Source organism: Drosophila yakuba, chromosome 3R, assembly GCF_016746365.2.
Source record: "Drosophila yakuba strain Tai18E2 chromosome 3R, Prin_Dyak_Tai18E2_2.1, whole genome shotgun sequence".
NCBI classification, from domain to species: Eukaryota; Metazoa; Arthropoda; class Insecta; order Diptera; family Drosophilidae; genus Drosophila; species Drosophila yakuba.
The window spans coordinates 16,595,175-16,611,472 of NC_052530.2; the positions used below are offsets into that span (position 1 = coordinate 16,595,175).

Consider the following 16,298-nt stretch of genomic DNA (forward strand, 5'->3'; position numbering starts at 1 on the left):
AGAGCGCCAATGCGGCCGTAAAGGGAAACTTTGATTGCATTTTTTAATTGAAATTTTAAAATCTTTTGGATTTTCCTTTCAACAATCTAAAGCCATTGTGTTTAGAGAAGCTTAGAGCAAGTTATTTTGCGAATAAAACTAAATACCTTTTGTTCTGTGGTAACTACTTTGCACTTTACACTAGAGACAATAAGTGGAATTCCTTTTCTAACAAAACACTAAACTAAAAGTGCGTTTTTTTGAGATGAAAGCGTAAAAAATAGCATTAATACATTTTCGCCAACATTATTTTAAACACATCTAATTGAAATTCATAAATTTGGCGCCCATATGCTTAATTTGCTTCTTTTGTCCCTTTCACTCCAATCCATTCGATAACACTCGATAAATGTTTAAGGACTGATTTACTTAAACTTAAGTCAAATTAAGGGAATCCTTTGGTACACAAATTAAAGAAATTACAATAGTTGTAATAACAGACGCAGTATTAAACTGAAATAAACAGAACATTATTTAGAAAGTGCCAGTAAACTCGATTGCTATCGGTAACGTTTATTTGCAGTGCCCACTATCGGTAACGTTCAATTGCAGGAATACGAGCAACATTTGATTGGAATTGCTATTTAAATTTCCCAGTTCTCCGCCGCCTAATCCTCGTCGACGGTATCACCCGCAGTGGGTATTACGGGTCGAATCATCATCCGCGAGCTTTTCATTTTGTCGGTCCCGGTTCGCCAGCTCATCCAGATAATGGCTGGACTTGCTCTCTGGTGGACACCATGTTCTCCGTTTAGATTGGACTGTGTGCAGCGATCGAACCACCAGCCACCGCCGTAATCCTCGGCACAGGTGGAATCTGCTGATTTGGCAGGGCTCCTTCGCCGATCGTAAGTGCTGAAATCCATCCGATTGTGCTGCCCCAGAGCATCTGGCAGCGAACCACGGAATTCACCCTCCACCGAAAGCTGATAGTTGTAGCTCTCACTGTCCAGCCAGAAGAGTGGATACTCCGCCCAATCCAGTGGTGCCCCTTCCTCCTGCAGCTCCACTCTCAGCTCATGATCGTCGCGGTAGAGAATCTTGTGCGCGAACTCGTTGCCAAACCAAAAATCTCGGGATAAATTACCGAAACCTGCGCGATACTCATCCCAGCTGCGATTGAAGTTCTCGGGTGGACTAGAATCAAGGGAGCCACCTCTGCTCTGGATCACTGTCCAGGCAGGACCGTCGGTGGCGAAGGCGCAATAGCGCTCGTGCAAATCCCGCTGGACTTCATTGCGCTCCGGAACCAGAAACCAATAGACGCCATCCACCCGGACATCTGTATCAAGTTCATGGCAATCGGATTTGGCGGGCTGGTAAAAATCTGGAAAATATCACCGGGTGAGTCGATGAAACTTGCAGATTGTAAATTAAGGGATTAAGTATATCAACTTGCCCACTTTTGGTTCGTCCTTATCTTTAGAAAGCTCCTTTAGTGAGGTCTGGTTTAGGGAAGGTTCATGGCACACTCTTATAGACCCTTCATTTAGTTCCAGCAATTTCGTAGATATTTTATCTTGCTGGCTCAGTCGCTCGAGCAACATATCTAGACGCTTGGATAGCTCTGCTAAGGTATCTTCTTTGGAGGATAATCTTCCTGGTGCATGCACATCTGCATCGGCGAGAAGCACCACCCTGCTGAGCACACGATGGATATTGATCTCCAAGCCCCTTAGCTTGAGTGCCTGTGCATCCAAAGTCCGCCTAATCAAGACCAGCTCCTCCAAGGATTTTAGGCCTATATCAGACTTCCCAATCCGATTTAGAGAGCAAGTGCTTCCCAGAAATACAGAGCTCCAGGCGAGCAGAAACAGCAACGAAACCTTCTTTAAAGGGAGTCAGTATCCATAAAGCCAGTCCGCCGTTTGTCCGCCCTTACCACCATTTCGATTCCGAATTCAATCGCCAACTGGTGAAGTCAGCTTAAAACATTTCCACACACATGTCGGCCAGATTCCGCCATCTGGTGATGGTCCCAATAGATCGCTTCTGGCGCTCCATGTGTCATTTTTAAGAATATATAATTCTGTATTTTTGCGGTCCTTAGTTAATCTTCACATTTCTTGTTGTATTTCTTTTCAAGTTTTAACGAATTAAACTGGATTCTAGCTTTGCGGTGAAACATACGCAGTATATAGTAAAAACGAAATTAGAATAAACATTTTCACGGACATAGCCGCGATAGGTTTGCTCATGGTTTTTGTTTTGCTTTTTTTATGGTATTAATTGCTACAATTAGCCACTAACGTTTAAGGTAGAAATGAAAACGCCTAAGTAACTAAAATACATATACATACATTTATCGTTCGATCGGATCGCTTTTCACATACCGCCTTTCGAATTCCTCTCTATACATTTACAGTTGATAAACTTTTTAAAATATAAGAAATACGGCCCCAAAGCCGCCTGATTACTTGCTGGGCTAAAGGCTAATGGTTAAGCTTGATCAATTTACAGATAGACGCTTGGTTTAGCTTAGTTGTTATATCGTTTGTGTGCAGGTGCGAATACATTTCAAATCTTCTGCTAACTGCTCTCTTGGCATTTACACGTTTATGTATGCATATGTTATATTTAAATGTGTTTGTATTTATATATTTAGATTAGCTTAATATTTTATCATTAGCGCACTTCGGCTTGAAGCCCAAGTGAGTTTGTGTTTCTAGTGTTTCTACTTAACCGCTGACCAGTGCTCGAACCGAACACATCCACCACGCCCACGCGGCTCGGTGGGTGCGTTCGATGATTTCTTGATCGTTGGTTAGTGTACAATTATCAGTAACTGCTTAGCTCTATGCGTTTAGCTTGTATTTACATTATTTCAAGATTTTCGCTTCTGCTTCGTTTGTTGTGTACTTGTGTTCTGCTTATCTGTGTTTTTTGTGGGCTCGTAGAACTAAATAACTTAGACGATTGCTTAGAGTACGCAATGCTGTTGTGAGTGCAAACCAAACCGTTTAAAACAAATTAAAATTGTTGCTCTGCTCCGGCTGATTTGTGGTGTGTGTGTGTGTTGTGGCTTTAAAATTGACAAATCGTTTAAAAGACTTAAATAACGAAAACGAAAATTATATGCTTTGGATTTTGGTCTTAGATGCGTTTGCTGCGAACGCCCTCGGTTCGTGTCTTCCATTCCGGATCGTTAGGGTCATCGTCCTCGAAGGGATCTTCACCCATATCCTCCTCTAGCGCCTCCGGATCACCTAGATAGGCATCGATCGCCGAGTCGTACAGATCCTGCTCGACATCTGGGGTCGATGGCTCCTCATCGTCCAGCGGCGCCAGATGATGCTTGGGATAGTCGTCGTCCTCTTCTTCTAGCAGCATTTCCTCCTCTTCCGGCTCAGAAATTCCACCTTCATTTGCCATTTCTGTTCCATTTAGCTTCGCTGTCGCAGAATGACCATTAAGCTGACCATTTGGCTTAATTTTGCACTTGCTGCTGCGCCGACTACTGCTGCCTCCCGTGGAGGTGTTCCCATCGCAGTTCGAGGATATTGACTTGCTTTTGGCCCGCTTTGAAACGGTCATTGATCTGGGCGTCGCATATGTCTCAGCCAGCAGTCGCTGGTAGACCTCGTCGGAGAGCGGAAAGCTCAAGGGCTCAAAGGGAGATGGCATCACAGTGTAAGACTATACAAAAAGAGAAAAGGTTTCAATTAGACAGCTATTTCATACAATCAATATTAGATAAGAACATGCTAGGGATTTAAAATCGAAATTCGACTTTAGATTGGCAAAAGAAATAGGCAAAGCAGATTATGTGATAATAGAATTTATTGAATTAGTTGTTCAACAAGTGTGAATCTTTGGCTTAACCCTTCCTTCGACTTACCTCCCGCAGATCGGGCGTGGTGCTGCGCCGTTCCAGCTGATCCTTAAGCTTGCTAGACGTAGTCCGACGACGAGCCTGGCGTGCCTGTCCGCCCGCCAGCAGCTCACCACTTTCGTTGAAACCTTCCAGTGGGTGGGCCAGCGGCGAAGGAATGCTTTCGTTGTCGTGACCAATGCCGCCTAAATGAGGAGCTGGTGAGGCGGGATCTGGTGTATTGGCGCCACTAGATTCGGCGCGACTATCGATGCGCCTATTTGCACGGGATCGGGTGCTCCAGGGGAACTTAAGGAAAGTCTCGAAGCGACGTCGCTCCTCGAGAAGAGCTCGCTGATGTCGCATAATAAAGGCTTCATCCGAGAGATCTTCCTCGACATGCGCCTCCTCCTCGCTCTCATGGGATTCCAGCTGTAGCTGCACCACCTGCCCATTAGTCTTGGTCACCTCGTTGGCTTGGGCTTCCAGCTTGGGTCGCTTAGGCAGTGGTGGTTCTGGAGCTGGCTGAGCAATTTTGTCTTGCTTTTCGGCAGTTTTATCATTCGGACTCTTTGCCAAGTTTCCGTTGAGCTTGGGTTTGACCACTTTTTCCTTTTGCTCGTCTTCTTTTGATTGCGTATCGTGATTAACTGCAGCCTTAAGTTCATCCTTTTTGGCATTGCCATTAACCAGTCCATTTTTATTATTATTTTTGTTTGTATTATTGTTGTTGTTGTGCTTGACTGCTCGCTTCTCCTTCAAACCATTAACCTTTGGAGGCTGCAGGGCCGGCTGCTCTTGATCTAGTGATGGTGGCTGTGGTTCGGGTAGCTCGCCTGACTTTGATGCGACACAGCCATTGCTCAGTTTCAGCTCCGCTGACTCATCCGACGAATGTTTTCCCTTATCATTATCACTGTCTACAATGCGCCACCTGAAAATAAAGATAGGATGGGTGATTGTAATATATATACTCGTACACAAATCGTAGGCTTCTACAAATATTTAAAATAAGGATAGATCCGTTACCAGAGTAAGTTGCTGGCAAAACTGAATACTTACTTGGGTATGGGTATTTCCTTGTACGGAATAATTTCCATTTTCGACTGGGCTAGCATACTGTAGGGTATAACGATATTATTGATGTCGTAGATGGGACGAACGCGACGCTCAGAGGTTCTGCAAGGAGGAAAATATATATTCAGTATTCTTATAATAAAATTGAGCAGCTAATCGTGAATCCCTCAAATCGGTCAGAGAATCCGAAACCTACCTCTCATTTTTGTGACTGTGGGAGGGCGAGGAGTTGCGACGACTCCTGCTCTGCTCCCCCCACTGATCCCCGTAGCCGTTGAGATGATGGTTGTTGATGTTGGTGCCGTGTTGATTCTGCTGCTGCTGCTGCTGTGTGGAATTGCTGCTGCTGCTGTTGGTTGCGGATTTACGTGACTTCTTAGCGCCGCTGAGTGCCGAGATCGAGGTTGAGGAGGGACTGTGGTGGCGTGGTCGTTGGCGTTGGCGAGAGTCTGGCCACAGCGAGCTGGAACTGCTCGCTCCAATTGGGTGTTGTGGTTGCCGCTTGCCCTTGGCCGCTGCTGGTGTAGCGATAGATCCGTGAATTGTTTGCGGAACAGGGACGAAACGGAGACAAGAACGGAATGGCAAAATAAAACAATTGGTGGAGTTTTTTCGTTGTTGTTGTTGGTGGTGGTGTTGATGGTGTTGTGGATTTTCGTGTTTTGGTTGATCGATGCAAAGAAAAAGAAGAAGAAGAGATGCAAAAGATTGTTGTTGTTTTATGTTAATAACAATTATCGAATTTCGTCATGTTTACAATAATTTACTGTTGGCCACAAGTGGCGTTGTAGTAGGCGTAGTAGAAGAAGAAGTAGTAGCAGTACCAGTACCGTTTCCGCTATCCCCTCCCCCGACGCCACCGCTTCCGTTTCCGCCTGCTCCTCCTCCTCCTGCAGCAGCAGCCTTCGCTCCGCTGCCAGCCTCCTTATTTGAGTTATTGTTGCGCTCCTTGCGACGTATATAACGCCGCTTCACCGCATCGCCCGACCGCCGGCTGCCACCTTGTCCGCCGGCACCGCCCGAGGCTAGCGTCTCTCGCTCCGCCTTCCACATGGCCTTGACAATGGCCTTGGGTTGGCTGCGCATGACGCGGTACTGCCAGTCCGGCTGGCGGGCAACGGCCTCCAAGTGAACAGACTGACTGACATCTAAGGAACAAGAATAATGAGGAAAGGGAAAATGATTAAACTCAAATTTCCATTTTAGATTTCAGCATCCGACTATTTCTTTTCATTTTGAAATCCAGAGTATCGTTCAAAGACTTATTTTCAGTTCGTTGAATACGAACAATTTAAGGTTTTGATGTAGAAAATGTATTTAACTTGTATTCGACTTGTAAAATAGTATTAAATCTGAGGATGAACAAAAATTATTTGCATGTTTTGCATTTGAAAGCGTTACTTTTTAATCAATTCCGTTCAAATCTCACGTGCAGAATAATATTAATCAATCACAGATGATAAGAAATAATCAAGGATGAAAGCCAAATGGGCCCACTCAGTGTAACCTCCCACTCACCGCTGGCGAAGCTGAGCACTGGATGGTAGCCAGCATCGAGCAGGGCCACCCGGTTTTGCGGCATCATCGTCTCGACCAGATCCCTGGGCGCTGTGGGGTCTGTCCGACCCGTGCACAGGGTGCATGGGACCTGCGGCCACTGGCAGCCACACTTAATGTTGCTTGGCCGTGCGGCTTTCTTGGAAATCGTGTGCATGTTCGTGGTCTGGAAGAGCTTGCGCTTGCGGAACTCGGACAGCACCAATGGCCGGGCCCGACTGCAGAGGTAGTCGGATCCGGGCTCCTCCCTAATGCCATTTGCCGACGGTGGAAGCGACGGCGAGGTTTTAGCTGTGGACTCCAGCTGAACCTCGCCCTTGGACTGAGTTAGATCCAAGTACAGGTCGCTGTGCTGACGGATCTTCATCTCCAAGTCGGTCAACTGGGAGCAGAGCCAGGACCAGCGCAGGGCTATGCCTGCCCGATCTCTCGAGTATCGCCAAACAGCTCGGCGAGTGCTGAAAAGAATAAAGTTTCCAGATTATTAGGAAGCAAAATTTAAAAAATGCTATAAGATATATAAGCTACGAAAATGTATCTAGAGTGTAATGATTTGCGTATTGGTGTATTTATAGCTAGGATAATTAAATACAATAACTCTAATCAAAGCCTATTACAACATTTCAATTGCCAAGGACGCCCACAAATCATGCCTAAAATGCCTGTCAAAGCAAAAATAATTTTGAAAGGGCCAACATTTTTTGGACAAATTCTAGAGCAAAAGAATGATCTTAAAAAGCTGACAGAAGCTGAAAACTCCACAAAAAAGAAGGAAGAAAGTTTGCTTGTTAAATATTACCGATCACATAAGTATGTACATATATAATACGGAGTACTCACATTGGTAGCGATAGCTGCTGTGTGTTGTTGTAGGTTACCATCTCGTCAGCGGATTCTCCACCAGAACTTGACTCCGTGGCGTCCGAATCGATGGCACACTGTACTTCTCGAAGCTCCGTGTGTAGTAAGCCAGACACATGTGTAAGTTCATTAGTCACATAGGTGTCGTAGCCGGGCACGATATCGTCCGCCCGCGGTGTATTTGAACCCGTTGCGGATCCCGTCGTGCCTGCTGTCAGTCCAGATGTCCCCGCTCCTGATGAAGATGCAGTTGCTGTTGCCCCCGTCGCCAACGAAGCATCCAGTTGATTCTTTCGTGGACGCTTCACCGGCATCGCTGAGCTGTTCGAGCTATTGTACCAGCTAGAGGATGGCGCCAGAGTAGCGGAGCTTCCGCTGGCTGAGTGGCAAATTTGCTGATGCTTTGCCGCCGTCGCAATATGCCGGATCACATTGCTCATCTGGCTAGCCGGCAGCGGATGCTTGTTCTGCTCCTCCCAGAAGGATGTGCTCGGACGCCCTGAGACAATAGATAGGACAGTCGCCTCCTGCTCGGTCAGTGTGGAACTTCTCGCTGGAACTGGCGCCTTGTGAGAACTTCGGGCAGACCACTCCATGATGCCGGCCACCTCCTCGCTGGTGTGGCGGCACATTGCCCGCGCCTGGAGCTTGCGCATCCTGCGTAACAAAAACTCGATCCGGCGCGAGATCACGTGCTGCTGCTCCTCCAATTCAGCATGACTCTCCTGCCAGGGCCGCTGCTCCTGCTTAATAATCACATTCGGCTGGGAAACGTTGCTGCCGCTGCAACTGGGCTTCACGTCCGGAAGATCGACCACATTTTCAGGGGCCGCGGGCGGCAATGGTGCTACCGGTGCTGCCTCTTCCCAAACTTCGTCAAAAAAATCGCAAATGGTATCCGGATTAACATGGCCACCGTCGAATGTTTTTAGCGCTTTAAGCACCTCCTCGATATCCTGATCCTCTAGAACGGCACCCGCTGCTCCATCTTTGAGAAAATTTATTGAACTGGAGGTGCTTTGCGGCGTCATCTGTTGAATTGGCTGCTGTTGTGTTCGCGCCGGCTGTGGAGAATCAAGATGGGCACATGGTGGCGTCTGTGGCCGGGTGGGCGTGTTTGGCGTCTCTCTTGTTGTTACGGGTACCGGATCCGAAGGTGGTGACACATGCTCCTCTGGCATTCCAGTGGCATTCCCATCTAGCTGGCTGAGACGCTCTGAAACAGTAGGCAAGGAAAATTTTTGAGTTTAGACTATTAATTTGAAGTGAGTCCTTAGACCTACCTTCTATATTATCTGTTTCTATCTTAGGCAGCTCGTCCACCGATGATAAGGGTAAACCGCTGCCAGAACTCGCAGAACCTGTGGCCACTGCCAGCACCGAGGCAGGCGGAACCGGCTCTTTTCCCAGACTTACATCGGGTAATGTTTTCCTCAAGCAAATCTCCGCGGATATAGTCTCCTCAAAGTTGATGGTTAAATCCGCCAGCAGCTGAGCGGTGGAGTTGTCCTTGGGCGTGGAGCTGTTGCTGGCAGAGGTACTGTTGCTGTTGTTGTTGTTGTGCTCCACGGTAGAGGTGGAGGCTACCGCTGGATCCGTCGAGGGATTTGGTGAACTGGTGCTGTGAGGAGTCGGGGCGGTGCTCAGCCCCATTTGTTCATTGTTGGCTTTAACGCTGCCCGACTTTCGCTTGTTGTTGATTGCTGGCGAGGATCGCTGTTGTTGTGGCGGGGAAGCGGTCACTGAGGCCGCTGCCGCCGATGAGCGGGTTACCCGCGTGGTGGCCGTGGCCGGCGTGGGCGTTGCCGGCTTCTTGACCAAGCCAACTGCACCTCCAACTCCTCCGCTTTCCGAGGAGCTGCGGGCCGAGGGCGAGGCGGTGCTGGTTAGCTTCTCCTTGGGACTTAGTGGCTCTGCTGTGAGCGCTGGGGCCATCGTTCTGATGCTAATGCGTTGGCCGGCTGCTGCGGCATTTGGTTCGCTCGACTCCTAAGGCTTCTCGATGCTAATCCTGTCGAGAATTTTTCAAATACGTGCTATTATTTCGGCAATTTAACGTTCGGAAAGCAAAATAAAGGCATACTATTTTGTTTCCGACGCCCTGTTAGACTACTGCGTTATCATGCAAGGAGCAATAATATTTATTTTTTTTTTATCTCGTTTGAACCGCCCGCCACCATAAGATTTCAGAATTTGGAATGGTTTTGTCTTTTCCGGCGTGTTATGTACATATGCTACATACACGTATACGCACACACACACACAGCGTCGCTACGGCCAACAAGAGAGCCCATGGGAGCGAGAGAGAGGTCAGAACGCGCGCTATTGCACACCATGATGCGCAATAAAAAAACTGTATAGAACACACACACACACGAACTCGACGGGCTGACAGACTACTTTACATACTGACGAAATCATTGTGCGGTTGCTTTCGAAAATCGCAATTTTCCAAGATGTTACATATTTTGCTGGCGGGAAACTGCCGCCCAGGCCGCCGTGTTTTTATGTAATTCCGTTTATTGAGTTTTTTCACTACAATTAGCCAAAGCAAACGGAAACTCGCGCCTTTACACACACACACAAACACATGCAAGCACACGCACATGTGCAAATGTATGCTCAGCTATATTCAGTTATTTACACAATCGCATTTACTGTATTCCACATGTTTCGATCAATTCTGATGTATAAATCAGTTAAATGTGCTTTGTGATCTATCTATTTGCCCAGATTCCAGCGAAAAGGCAGTGGAAAAAGGTTTTCAGCGCGAAAGTACTCGTACTCACTAACACATGCAAACATGCACACACCGACAGCAGGAAGGCAGGCAGCACGCAAGAATTTGTAAATTGCTTAAAAATTAAGTAGTATTTTTTTCGTTATACGCACAATTCGGCCGTTCCGAAAAAAATGCCCGTCGCACAATTGGCAAATAAAATTTGCGCACACAATGGCGTGACTCGCACTGTTGGGAATTACGGTTACGGTTCTCGCTTCACGGACTTTTTTCCTCATTTATTTTTTTCATCGCTTAGGCTGCCCTGCTACGCTTTTGGCAAAACGACGTGTATCGAAGCTGTACTCGTTTCTGTGCCAGACCAAAGTGCGCTGCCGCCCAGCCGGTTGTCTCGCTCTTGCACGCGCGCCGCCTATGGCGGTCGCTCGGCGCAGGGCCGTGTGTGCGAGCGAGATGACCGGTGTCTTTTGCAGGGAGCTGCAAAACTATCGATTGTGATAGCGATATATCGAGTAGATACTTAGCAGCTTCTGGAGCAGTGCGTTCTTTCGACTATCGATTAAATTCGCAGTTTAATTTATAAATTTCAATTAAATATTATTTTTTGCTTGCGCTATGATCATGCTAAGCCAAATTTTGCGAAACATTTCCTATTTCAAAACTATCGACTGTTATCGAGTCAGTCGATAGCAATGCAGACCTCGCTGCAGCCCTGGTATTTTATTTTGATTTGGTTTCGCGAATAACATAATGTAGATGTCTTTTAAAATAAATATTTAAGACGTACGAGCTAGCCATTTGATTTTAACGTTTTATAGCGAAGGATGTGAACGTATAGGCCTCGATTTCCTGGGCTGGCGAAAATTCAGCCTTTGAGATCTTTGAACTGGGACTTCCTTTGGACTGGAGCCAGTGTTTCCTTCAAATTAGTCGGGGAGGGTTAAAGGATTGAATTAAGGGAAAGCGATGGTACATACATTTCGTTTAGCTCCGCTAGAGGAGCCTCTAATTGCCCCTTGACGGTCTCATCCCGGGTATTCATACACCAGCCTCTAACTCCCAGTCTTTTGGCCTCCTGCTCCGTGTACTAAAAATGTAGATAAGCTTATTGTTGATTCCACGCTACTACGTATATAATCCTCAAAATACTTACCTTGCGGAAGAATACACCTGCAAGAGTTAATAAGTTGTTTAGTAAGTTGGATTATAAGAATGCCAACTATAGACTACCTTGCACTCGTCCAAATACCTCGAAATTGCAGGCGAATAGCTGCTTGGCAACTCCAGACCCTGCCATTGCGTTGTTGTGATCGGACTTTCGATGCTCTTCCGTGCTTACAGCACTTAGATTCCCACACAGAACTAACAAAAGCAGTGTTATGACAACCAAAACAGAGATATTATTAAATTGTGCCATAGTTCCCGAAGCCAGGGCGCCAACACAAAACCAGGGCAGTGCGGTAGAAAATACCGAGATTTTAGTATTTAGCGAGTGCACCCTCCACTTGTGAGCATCGATGTATCGCAGGTGCTTAGCTCATCTCTAGCTGAAGTTTACCGTTTCTTTTTTAACGCAGGACGCGCTTGCCAAAGTTTGCAAAAGTTTAGGTAAAATAATTAATTAAGAAACGAATAAGTAATGTTAAACTATACTCTTCATTAATAAATTAGTGGCGCTAAATCATCTGCTTGGCTGGCAAAATGACGGGTGTTAAGAAAAGACCTGGATCACCGATAACTGAGGCAGTTCATTCAAAAGCGCCAAAGGCAGGTACAGTTGCCCAAGAAAAGAGCAGTCAGATCCAAAATGTGAGGAAAAAGGACCATTTGAAGGCTCCAATTTCGGAAAGATCAAACGAAAAACCCTCCAAGAAAAGGGCTCCGCAAGTGGCTTCTAAGATGGAGACATCGAAAATTGAAGGGCAAATGTCTCAGGCTGCGGAAAAAACACAGAAGAGCCAATCTTCCGCTGCCACCGAAGATATTTCCAAAACAAATATCAAAAAATCTCCCAACAACGGCGAAGAATTATGGGTAGATATTCAGAAGCTGTCGCCACATACGGGAGCAATGCTTCAAAGCTTTATAAAACAATACAACGACTCGCTCTTAAATATCAAGAAGAAAGACTTGGTTGCGAGCAAGAAAATGAGAGCCATCGTCATGGACTCGTTGAAGAAAGAGTCGGAAAATATCAGCCTTAAAGGAAAGTAAGACCTTGCTACCTTAGTACAGTTCCCACGTGCAGTGAGCTAATTCTTTCAGGTTGTCAAGTATGGAGCTGGAGCTGACCCAAGTGAAAAAGGAGCTTCTGGAACAGCAAGAGAAGAGTGCGGAGATCACGAAGAAGTATATGGAAGTCAACAAAAAGTATGCCCACGGCGAAAAATACTACGACAAAGAGCTGGAAATCATTAAAGCGTGTATGGAGCAGAAAAATTTGGAGCTCAAAGACGCTAAATCTCGAATGGACCTACAGGGGCGAGAGGTAGGGTTTTTGTGTAGATATAAGCTAGAAACTTATCTTCACTAATAACTAAATACATATGTGTATCTCGTGTTGCAGCTGAAGAATGTGCAGCAAACGAATATCCAGTTAGCTGGGGCATGCACTGGTTTTAAGACGGATTTGAAACATGCAGAAGTGGCCTACTCCAAGATTCAACAAGAACTCACAGGATTCAAGCAGATGTACGAAGCCCTAAGCCTGCAATTCCAAGATATGTCTGCACAAAAGAAAAAAAAAGAGGTGGGTTACTGGTTTTCCTTGTATCAACTTATATGATTACTAACATTGCTGTCTCCACAGGCAAACATCTTACAACTAAGCTCCGACTTAAATGCAAAGATGCAAGCCTGCGACGAGCTTGCAGAGCGCAATGAGCAGGTGACAATAGAAGCCAACAACGCCCTGTCGAAACTGCAAAGTGATTTAGAAGCCAGTGAATTACGGTTCGTGGAGCAGCAACGATTGACTGATCAAGCCACGAAGGAACTGGAACTTTATCGGAATCAGATAAACACGTTTAAAACTCTCATTGAGGAAAAAGAAACCAGACATGTTTCCCTTAGTGGTGAACTGACTCAAATGAAGGAGAGGTTGGGGGAATTATTCAATATAAACGAAAGTTGTCTCAATGAATTGACTGAAACGAAGTTAAAGCACTCTCAGGAAATTAAGGAGCAAGCTGATGCCTACGAGGTAGGTCTAAGATTCATAAAAATGATCTTTCTTTGAGTCTAGACTAATCCTTCTCACTGACAGATTGTTGTGCAAGAGTTAAAAGGCCTAATGGACAAGGCGTCAGTTGATTTTGCACAGCTTAAGAGCCACAGTGAGGAACAACAAAAAGAAGCCTCTCTACAGGTCTCCCAGCTTCAGGAAAAACTTACTGAAATGGAATCCCATCGCAGCAATCAGGAGGAGCTAATAAAAAGTCTTGGCGATGAACTTCAAGAAAAAACACACGTCTTTAAAGAAGAACTTACAAGACAACAGGAGCAGCTATCAAATGAAATGCATATAAGGGCAACTGAAGCCGAGCGCGAAAGTATGCGCAGTGCTGAAGAAATACAAAAACTCAAATCTGAACTGGAAGAAAGAAATAAAGCTTTTAAGGCTGTACAGGACAAATTGGAAAACATGATAAGTGATCATGGTAGACTAAGCAACACTGTTACCAATCTTCAGGCTAAAAATGAGGAAATCGCAATTGAATTATCGACGGCCACAGTTAAATTTAGCCAGGAATTAAAGTCGCAGAAAGATAACCTTATGGTAAGATAATATCATTGGTCTGTATCGTACAAAATAATAACATTTTATATATAGCAAAAGGTATCTGAATTGGAGCTTGTAATTCAAAGAAAAGAAACTGAAATTATTGAACTTGAGCGTCAAAAGAACGTAAGTTATAAAGCCTTTAAAAAACACTATTATATATTTTAATGTGATCAACAGAATGAAATGGCCGTGCTGCAATTTAAAATGAATCGAATTAATAGCGTGATTGACCAGCCAGTGAGCACCATTAAGCAGCTTAAGGATTCCCAAGGCCCGACCAAAACTCAAAGCATCCCAAATAAGGTGAAACCGGAGGCAGCAGACAAATTGTCAAGAACTGCAAAAAAGCGATTACGCTGTCTAACATCTATATCATACGCTTCAGACTTTGAAAGCGAAGATGATAGGCCAGTCGGTATTGGTTAATTGTACCTATGATCAAACCTTAATTATTTAACCTTTTATTCCAGATCTTAAGCGCACCTTCAAGCGGCAAACGTGTAAAAGTGTCTGCGGCAGTAAAGCCACAAAATGAAATGGATTTGTTCGACATGGTTAAGAATACCAAATAATTACGCAGTACCACATAAGTTCATTTCTTACACTTCTTTATGAGTAAAAAAGAATATGGAGTTTAGAAATTAATTCAATATCATTTGAACATCTGTAATTCTTAAAAAACTTGTCTGAACTTGGCAAGTTATTTTTAAGAACATGATTTCTTTATGTTATTAAATCCCCATTTGTATCCAATGTAAACATCATGAACTCATCAACGTTCATTTCTTACACTTCTTTATGAGTAAAGAAGAATATGGAGTTTAGAACATAATTCAAATTAATTCAATATCATTTCACTTGTGTGAACTTGGAAAGTTATTTTTAAGAACGTGATTTCTTTATGTTATTAAATCCCCACTTATATCTAATTTGAAATCATCATGAACTCATCAACGTTCATTTCTTACACTTCTTTATGAGTAAAGAAGAATATGGAGTTTAGAACATAATTCAAATTAATTCAATATCATTTCAACATCTGTATTTCTTTAAAAACTTGTGTGAACTTGGCAAGTTATTTTTAAGAACATGATTTCTTTATGTTATTAAATCCCCATTTGTATCCAATTTAAACATCATGAACTCATCAACGTTCATTTCTTACACTTCTTTATGAGTAAAGAAGAATTTGGAGTTTAGAAATTAATTCAATATCATTTCAACATCTGTATTTCTTCAAAAACTTGTCTGAACTTGGCAAGTTATTTTTAAGAACATTATTTCTTTGTGTTATTAAATCCCCATTTGTATCTAATTTAAACTCATCATGAAGTATTTTATCCAATGATCCAATTAGTTTGGCAATAAAAAACTCGGTAAAATAAGTTCTTTGCTGAAACAATTTAATTAACACATTTTTGTCCTCACTTCTATAAGGACACTAAACAGATTTTGAAAGCGTACCAAAAGTAAAAACGGGTAAAAACAAAACGTAAAATGAACGATACTAAACTATTTTTTGATGATATTTATGAGGTGGTCCACATCAGCAGCATCCACAACTCCGTCCGCCTGCATACCGGATTCCTCCATTGCCTTTCTGGTGCCACTTCCCACGGCTATCAGCTTGCGATCCTTAAGCGAAACGTTGTAATCCCCGAAAAACTCCAAGGAACTGCGGACACTAGAGGGTCCAAAGAACACAATCGTTTCCATTCGCTTGAATTTGAGAGCGTGCCGCATCTGATTGATGAAATCCGGATGGGACCGACTCTCGTACACTTCGCAGGCATCCACCCGGAATCCCTGGGCGACCAAACGGAGGCGCAAGGTCTGACCCACGCCATTGCCACAGGGCATCAGCAGCGGAAGATCCCTCTTGGGTCCGAAGGTCTCCACGATCAGGTCGCACAGATTATTCGCATTTACGGCGTGGTCGCCCAGAGTTGAAAGATTCTGGAATGTAATCCAGGCGGCGCTGTGGGTGTTCTTCCCCAAGGAGTAGTTGTGTAACGCCCGCCAGCAACTTGGAAGTGGCGTCTTTCCCAGTGCCTCGTTTACAGCATGGACACAGCGAGGGGTCGCAAAGATAATGCCGGCATATTTGTGAGGCTCAAGAAGCTTCGCTTGCAATTGCTTAAGGTTCTTGAACACAAAGTGCGACGGAGTAATAAAGATGGGATCCAGATTGTGGCTGCGCAAGGCCGAACCATAGAAATCATCCGAGGACGGAACCTTTAGCAGAATAACCGGACGCTTGTTACGATCCATGGTTCTAGCTAAATTTTGTTGGATTTAAGAAAAGAATGGACAATTTGATGTTTGTGTTTTGCGTTTGAGTTATATATCGTTCGAATACTAATGGAATAGAATAGATAATGCTTGAGAATTATTGCCGCGCCTATCGAGAGTAGGGTTTCAAAAATTGT

General features: G+C 44.6%; 5 protein-coding genes across 15 annotated transcripts; 1 reads left to right on the forward strand and 4 right to left on the reverse strand.

Annotated features, from left to right (window-relative positions):
* Window positions 1–512: 512 nt before the first annotated feature.
* Window positions 513–2,057, reverse strand: LOC6537134 (techylectin-5A). The gene is made up of 3 exons (XM_002097659.3): window positions 1,922–2,057; window positions 1,439–1,868; window positions 513–1,366 (listed from the first exon to the last, which is right to left on the reverse strand). The coding sequence occupies exons 1-3, from the start codon at window positions 1,925–1,927 to the stop codon at window positions 648–650; spliced, it is 1,155 nt and encodes a 384-aa protein (XP_002097695.2). The 5' UTR covers window positions 1,928–2,057; the 3' UTR covers window positions 513–647.
* Window positions 1,245–15,251, forward strand: LOC6537137 (paramyosin). Of its 3 annotated transcripts, none has more exons than XM_015192672.3 (9): window positions 1,245–1,383; window positions 11,757–12,295; window positions 12,351–12,573; window positions 12,652–12,834; window positions 12,895–13,287; window positions 13,351–13,863; window positions 13,918–13,992; window positions 14,047–14,284; window positions 14,340–15,251. In XM_015192672.3, exons 2-9 carry the CDS (start codon window positions 11,787–11,789, stop codon window positions 14,402–14,404), a joined length of 2,199 nt encoding a protein of 732 aa, XP_015048158.1. In that variant the 5' UTR covers window positions 1,245–1,383; window positions 11,757–11,786; the 3' UTR covers window positions 14,405–15,251. The 3 variants fall into 3 exon arrangements, with proteins under 3 accessions (XP_015048158.1, XP_015048159.1, XP_002097698.1); XM_015192673.3 differs by having other exon boundaries at window positions 14,047–14,280; XM_002097662.4 differs by lacking the exon at window positions 1,245–1,383 and adding an exon at window positions 11,657–11,693 and having other exon boundaries at window positions 14,047–14,280.
* Window positions 2,090–10,441, reverse strand: LOC6537135 (mucin-5AC). Of its 9 annotated transcripts, none has more exons than XM_015192678.3 (9): window positions 10,238–10,436; window positions 8,629–9,356; window positions 7,325–8,561; window positions 6,446–6,942; window positions 5,758–6,075; window positions 5,124–5,442; window positions 4,913–5,029; window positions 3,878–4,784; window positions 2,090–3,675 (listed from the first exon to the last, which is right to left on the reverse strand). In XM_015192678.3, the coding sequence occupies exons 2-9, from the start codon at window positions 9,278–9,280 to the stop codon at window positions 3,133–3,135; spliced, it is 4,590 nt and encodes a 1,529-aa protein (XP_015048164.1). In that variant the 5' UTR covers window positions 9,281–9,356; window positions 10,238–10,436; the 3' UTR covers window positions 2,090–3,132. The 9 variants fall into 9 exon arrangements, with proteins under 9 accessions (XP_015048164.1, XP_015048160.1, XP_015048162.1 ...); XM_015192674.3 differs by having other exon boundaries at window positions 5,124–5,445; XM_015192676.3 differs by having other exon boundaries at window positions 5,752–6,075.
* Window positions 10,757–11,523, reverse strand: LOC6537136 (acylphosphatase-2). Its single transcript, XM_002097661.4, has 4 exons — window positions 11,316–11,523; window positions 11,239–11,255; window positions 11,063–11,172; window positions 10,757–11,004 (listed from the first exon to the last, which is right to left on the reverse strand). Exons 1-4 carry the CDS (start codon window positions 11,500–11,502, stop codon window positions 10,890–10,892), a joined length of 429 nt encoding a protein of 142 aa, XP_002097697.2. The 5' UTR covers window positions 11,503–11,523; the 3' UTR covers window positions 10,757–10,889.
* On the reverse strand, window positions 15,252–16,272 carry LOC6537138 (uroporphyrinogen-III synthase). The gene has a single exon (XM_002097663.3). The coding sequence runs from the start codon at window positions 16,138–16,140 to the stop codon at window positions 15,382–15,384; it is 759 nt and encodes a 252-aa protein (XP_002097699.1). The 5' UTR covers window positions 16,141–16,272; the 3' UTR covers window positions 15,252–15,381.
* Window positions 16,273–16,298: the final 26 nt, after the last annotated feature.